Raw genomic sequence first — 7046 nt, forward strand, 5'->3', positions numbered from 1 at the left:
ATTCGGCATGACGATGCTTAGTTCCACCGGCTGATAGTTTGTGAGCAGAACTTTGGGCCCCAGCACTCTTTCTTTTACAAATTAAGCACTGGCATCCCCCACCTAAGCACTTAATTGACACATTTTAAAATTATGCATCAATTGCACATATGCGTAAGGTAAAATAACCTTTGAGAACAGTGTCAGCAATACACACTCGCTTATCTCACCCCTCTTCGACCTCTTGCCCCAAGAGAGATTGTCATTAAAGCCTTTTTCAGTTTGGCATTGCCCCAGATGAGTGCAAGGGAGTGGGCCAGTGGATAACAAGATACCACGCTTAGGCAGGCCCAGTACATCACACTCCCATACTCGAGAACATCGGTGAGCAGGACCGTCATGAGCGCATGGTAGAAAATATATAGTAGGAGGAGCCTCAGCACGCTATGCGCTGCCCCATGGTGCGCCTCCATGCTGGGCTTGCTGAAGCTCGCTTGGTGGCGCTGTACACGGCGGTTGTGCTCGCAGAGTGAAGTGAGGATGATGGCAGCTGAGACAGTCACCATTGTCAAAGGACAAGTGTAGCCGAAAGAAAAAAGAAATATTCTGTTCACATAGTGGTATCCAAAGTCTTTAAACCCAGTGGTGGAGTTCTTAAGGTATACCTCATTTTGAGTCCACGCAAGGGGTAGGCTTGTGCCTGAGGATAAAAGTGCAGAGCCAAGTAGCAACCGTGGCACCAGGTGTGTGATCTTCAGCTTCAGGCGCTGGAAGACAGGGTGAGGGAAGTTGGCAATCTTGGCACAATAAAAGACACAGAGCCAAGCAGTCACCCAAAAGCTGTAGAGGGCAGATAACATCATTAGCATGTAGAGGGTGGGACACAGTGGGTGCACAGGGTATGTTCCCTGCCACAGGAAGTCACAACAGTTGCTCCCAGCCAATGCACACTGGAAGCCCATGTTGGAGAGTCCCAGGACGACCATGAAGAGGTCCGAAGTTGTCAAGCGCCTGCCCCTGGCCCAGTCCACCATGTTTAGGCCCACCATGAAGCAGTTGGAGCTCAGACCCAGGAGAGACTCCGCCCCTTGCAGGGCCAGGAAGGTCTTCACTGCAGGAGCCAGCACTTGAGGTGGGGGGCTTGAGACACCTTCCATATCCAGACCTTGTCTCTGCAGATCATGCCACGCCGGAGTCTGGAGAAGGGCCGTCTACCAAGTGATAGTAACGCCAGAGAGCTGACTTTTTTTTTCTCAGTGCAATGCAAATTCTAGAGGGATTGTGTTACTTCTAGGCAGGGATATGAAAACTCACCTTCAAATCTTTCATAGATGTCTTCAACCAGTCACACCAACAGTCTCATACAACACCTTCACATGCACCTGCCCACAATCATTCCCGAATTCAACAAATTATTGAGTTCACAAAATTTGAATTGCCATTCACGCTAAAGATCCATAGATTGAACTCAATATTAGCTATTTGCCATAATTACATTATTGAATTGGAAATCGTTTTCTAACAGCATATTTTTATATCTAAGGATCCATTTTTTCAAGCCTTGATTCTTGGTTACTTTCACGTCATACATTTTGTGTGGTAGAGTACAGTTAACTTGAAATTGGTTGCAGGGCGAAATTTAAGCCAGTGTTTGCTCAATTTAATTTTAGGTGGGTTCAGTTCTCCAGCACTTCTCACACTGCCTCAGGCATCTGTTCCAATCCAGCCCTGCTTTGAGTGGGATGTAAAAGGTGAGGGTCTCCGAGAAGGGGTTGGCCAAAGAGACTTGACTAGAAATCTGTCATAAGAGATGGGGACTATGTGCCTGATTTAGGTCTTGGCGGAGGGGAATACTTCATTACAAACGTGACGTATATCCCGTCCGCCTTATTACGATGCCATAATAAGGCAGATGGGACATCCGTAACATTTGTGACCGAGTATTCTCTCTGCCGAGACCTAAATCAGGCTCTATGTATGTGAGGGAGCGGCCTAAGACAAACCAAGCACATAGTCGAAAATTGATGGCTATGTGCAAGAGCTGCACATTGCATGATTAGGAGTATTGCAGGTGCATAATGAATAGTGCAAAAACTGATTATGGAACAATACTAATCATGGGGTATTTCTTACCAAAGTAAAAAACATCAAATTACTGATTCTGATGGACATCACCAGATTATCCATAGAATAACCAGGGAAAACAAACAATGCAACAAACATCGTTTTGCCCTTTTCAAACGAATCATGCTGCTGTTTTGTTACTTTTGAAGATAGCAAGGACCTCTGCTTAGGTGATGTACTACCTGTATTGTACAGCAGGAGCACACCTGATCCTGCTTCACACAACACACAGTAAACTGCCTGACTACACCTGTGAGTAGCAGCGTACAGGCCACTGCTGTCATTAAAAGTAACAAGGAGCTATGCCAACGCACAGTGGCTTGAGCGAGGAGCTATGCCAACGCACAGTGGCTTAAGTGAGGAGCTATGCCAACGCACAGTGGCTTGAGCGAGGAGCTATGCCAACGCTCAGTGGCTTAAGTGAGGAGCTATGCCAACACAGAGTGGCTTGAGCGAGGAGCTATCCCAACGCACAGTGGCTTGAGTGGTGGATGGCTATCCCCTAATCGGCCTAGTGTTAAAAGAGTCGTATATTAGAATGTTGATAGCAAAAATGTCTTCAGACATAAATATAGTGGAATAAATACCATAAAATGTTACTCCAATAGTTGTAGATTTTTTATTATTAAGTTGCAATGGGACGACATTTCTGAAACCTATATTCAGGACAAAATATTTTTGTCAGATGATTTTTAGACCACGATAGTCTGATACCGTTCCCTTTAAAGTCCTCTTGGCAGGCTGCAGAGCACTTGGGATGGGAGTATGTGATCACATGAGGTCTCTTCTGACTCCAAAGCAATGTCGCCTCGCACTGAGGCACACATAGGAGAGACAGCTCTGCGCCACAACACTTAACACTGCTGTGAGGACAGAGTGACCTGGAAGATGCTTTGTTCATGTCTCCTTAAGTGCTTCAAGAACGAGGAAAGGACAACATTCTTAGCCTCCTGCACAGATTCCAGACCAAAGCAAGCATTGGTAAATGCATTAGGTTTCGTCTATGTGATCATTAATATTTTTGTTGTAAGCTTTAAATTGGTGAGCAGTTGTGCAATTGAAGTTAAAGAAACTCGATAAAAGGGAGGATTACATTAAAAAAAATATCCAAGCCACACAGGGGAAGGTGAGGCAATAAAGCATGAGGATAGATAGCTTGTACCTCTAACTACTAGAATTGAGCATAGCGGGTTGGCAGAATGGCATACACTGGGACAGGAATGGCGTTCAACTGTGCAACATGGAAAACATGAAAGAAAATGGCATACTTTTTAGAGAACTTAGCTGATCCTATTCACTCGGCACAGTGATCACGAAGAAGCCGGTATGGTACAGGTGCAGAAATATGGTAAACTTGCACATCTCTGTGGGGGCAAAATGGGAACTGGTTGTTAAAAGGCTATTGAGCAAAACAATAGGAAGCATTGTGAGGGCCAGTAGACGGCCGCCTGTAGAGTAATGAATTAGTACTCACCCTATAGTGCAGATTCAAAGAGATCACAGGTGGTGGAAAGGCTTCCAATCATAAATCTAGAGGGGTATATGGGCCGAGGTTGGTTGGACATGCTGCCTACGTACATACTACCCATGCAAAACGTGGTTAATCCGTCTTCCTTGGGGAGCATTTGCCATAGCCAAATGGGTCCGTGCAAAACGGCGTCTGCCGACTTCAAGTCTTCTGCTCTAGAAGTACTCATCAGCCACACCACCTTAGACAACTAGAGCATGACCCACCACACGCATAACACATGTACATAAAGTAAAACACTACCAGCTGGTTAACAGTTTCATCAAGAAAAGATGTCACATACATATGTACAGTCCTGCCCCTCAGAAATTCACGCCATTTGTAAAGACCGGAAGCCTTCTATTTGTAAAGACCTGAAGCCAGTTTCCAGCCAAGTCTGCACCAATCCTTGCCACCCAGACACCAATACCACAATTAAACCAGACTAAAAATGTATTTAATGTGTTCAATCAATCTGCCGAAGAGCGCAAGTGTATACAAAAAGCTATATAGCCAATCAGCTGGAAGCTGAGTAAAACAAGAATTCCAGCCCTGTTTTGAAGTCGAAGGTCTGAGCGACTAAAAATATGCTTAGTCACTCATGTAGGACTCCACAGACGTGAACAGTTATGGGGATCTGATTTTGAGTGAAAAGAAAGGCGCAAAGCAAAGACAATACATAAATAAACATAAAACAAAATATTTAAAAAAGTCCACAAAAGCGTAAGGAAACAATACATGGGCCCCGGAACACTGATAAGAGAAAGACATGAGGAAAAACATGAGGAACAACAAGAAATAGTATGCTGCAGCCAATAGAAAGTGAGGAAATGTAAGTGACAAACACAGAAACCAATGAAAAGCAAGAAAAGAGGTTGGAATGTAAGCCCCTTTCGATATTTATATTAAATGCAATAGATTTCACAAGCACAGCACAAGCACTGTGCAGGCCAAACCAGAAAATGAGGACCGCCATGATGTGTCTTGGACATCCTATGTACTTCCTCTACAATAGTAATATTGCTGGAAAAGTCTTACACAAGTACGTCTGTCTGACATTTGTTAAAGTAGTACTAGGTTTATACAGTTTGACATTGTTTGTTACAGTGCAATACTTTTTTTAAAAAAATGCATTTTATTTCAAACAGCATATCTTTTTTCATGGTGGCGAATGAAGGGAATAGAAACTGGTCCCAAATGATACCAGATTCAATGCTCATTTATGTTTTTTTTTTAACTACTGCAAAGCAACAGCAGAACCCACCCAACTTATCAAAGGGGAGCTGACAATAGGTTTGGGATTCCTGAAGCTATTGATTTAATGTTCAAGGTTAGTGCCAACATTTTGGCGCTACTCTTGCAGAGTACATTGGAGCCCATTGTATTTACTGGCATTCCCCCTTAAACACCTGCTCTGAGTAGGCGTTAAAAGTGCTGAAAAAAAGGGCACAAGCAGATCTCTTAGATTTCCTTGCGTCATTTTTTCGCCCCCCTAACGGGGGAATACCCCCCTTGCATACATTATGCCTGGCGCAGGCATAATGTGGTGCAAGGTTTATAAAGAGGCGCAATGCAAGCCCTGCGCCACTTTGTAAACATGGCGCGTGTAAAAAGCCACTTTAGCGCCACCCTAGCGTAAAAAAAAAAATTACAGTATGGCAGTGCTAAGTTGGTGGTAGGGCCTCTTAAATCAGGCCCAGAGTTGTGTACATCTGTGTAGTGGTCATAAAATAAGTTCTTTTTTAAGTCAAGGACTGATCAGTGGCAGATGATGGCATTTCAAAGTGGTGGGTCATAAATATTGGTGATGAGTTTTACATAGCAAATAAGCGAAGCAACAGAGCCATAACCACATAGGGTGAACTTGGGGATTGGGGAGTTCTTCTCCTGAAAATGTTTTGAAAAAAGAGGGACATTTTAAACCGTATTTTATTAAAGCATTTTGTGAGAAAATAAGGTGGTTTATAAAGCAGCTCTAAACAAGTTGTTTTGAAATATTTAAAAACATTCAAGTGGCCATATCGTACTGCATTAAATATGTGCAGCAGGTACTTTAATCCATAGCATCATTTAAAAACAGTCTGTGTGCGGACAGGAAAGAGCAGAATAACAGAAACTGGAGTAGGAGCCCGTTTGTCCGACCATCCAAACCAGTTTGCTGTTGATGTTCTTGCCATCTGGGTTCTGAATCCAGAAGTGCAGGCCTGAACATGAGAAAACAGTCTCGTGGCCCGTCAGCATGTGCCATGACTGATTACGGAAGCAGCAGTAGGTACAGGCAACAATAAAGTGATGTCATCTTCCACTGCTCCCCTCACTGGCGCTGTGCAGGAGAGGAAAAGGAAACGCTATTGCGTCACACTTAAAGAAACATGGCCAATCACAGTGATTGGTCATGTCCTGTAATTATCCTGCGCTGCCTTGTAAGGGCAGGCTCGCGGAGACAGGCCAACCTGACCCAGAACCAATCCGCAGGATGACCAGAATTTTAAAGCCAATAACCGGGACACTTCAAAAACATAGAAGGCGGACTATATTTTTACTTAAATAGGGAGCACAGAATGACAGAGCTCATCAGCATAAGAATTACAGAAGAGGCACTAAGAACACATGCGTAATCCAGCCAAAGGATCGACAGCCCCTCTTGATTGCTCTTGGACATCGCGCTGCGTTTCCGGACCTGCGCTACTGCTTCCGGTTTACGATCGCGACTGCAATCGCCGCAGCTGCAGCAGTGGAAGAGAGCCGCGCCACACCGTGGGGAAGCAAGGAAGCTGGGCAGAAAGCGAGGGCAGAACCGCGGGGTTCTAGACATCAGCTGCTTTTAGCCGGGAGCCACGGCTTTGGCACTCAGCACATTGTGAGTCGCAGCAGGGTGACCAGGAGGCCAGGAGGCGAGGAGCACCGCATGAAGAGGATAGGAGCCGGCGCCCGTATCATGCCACGGGCAGGGAACCAGGCGGGATCGGGATCAGGAGGATTACGGGAAGAGGCAGGAGTGCCCTTGGGTGTTCTCCTGCTCTCCTGTTTCCCCGCATTCCCTACCCCGTGCCAGTGGTCCTCGCACCTCATTTTTTTCAGCAAGGCCCTACCTGTCCTACCTGCTATAGAACGCCTCCCGTCCTACATTGATGCTGAGCTACCTGCCCCAGCCCTACAGTCTACCAAGATCACAAGATCACGCCAAGTCAGGCTGCCCCCACTGAAAGGACATAAAGACGCAGAATCATAGGCTGGGGGGGTCTAGCTATATGACCAGTTGGCAATCTAGCTGGCAATCCTGGCAATCCTGCATAACCTGTGTAAACCTGCCCCAATGTGCCTGTTACTGTGTGTATGCAAGGCCTCGATAGTTGTGACGCAGTTATTATTATTGCCATGTGGCCCCCTGAAATGGCGGCTGCCTGACCTGTAAGGTGGACAAGGGGATATGAGG

At 45.5% G+C, this 7046-nt stretch overlaps 1 protein-coding gene across 1 annotated transcript; it reads right to left on the bottom strand.

The window, feature by feature from the left end:
- Positions 1 to 200: 200 nt before the first annotated feature.
- On the bottom strand, positions 201 to 1136 carry LOC138246816 (taste receptor type 2 member 40-like). Its single transcript, XM_069201579.1, has one exon. The coding sequence runs from the start codon at positions 1134 to 1136 to the stop codon at positions 201 to 203; it is 936 nt and encodes a 311-aa protein (XP_069057680.1).
- Positions 1137 to 7046: the final 5910 nt, after the last annotated feature.

This window comes from Pleurodeles waltl, chromosome 7, assembly GCF_031143425.1.
Source record: "Pleurodeles waltl isolate 20211129_DDA chromosome 7, aPleWal1.hap1.20221129, whole genome shotgun sequence".
In the NCBI taxonomy this organism is placed as follows: Eukaryota; Metazoa; Chordata; class Amphibia; order Caudata; family Salamandridae; genus Pleurodeles; species Pleurodeles waltl.

What these genes read in the sequence shown, in the direction of transcription:
- LOC138246816 (XM_069201579.1), bottom strand. Translation starts at nt 1,136, where the DNA reads ATGGAAGGTGTCTCAAGCCCCCCACCTCAAGTGCTGGCTCCTGCAGTG.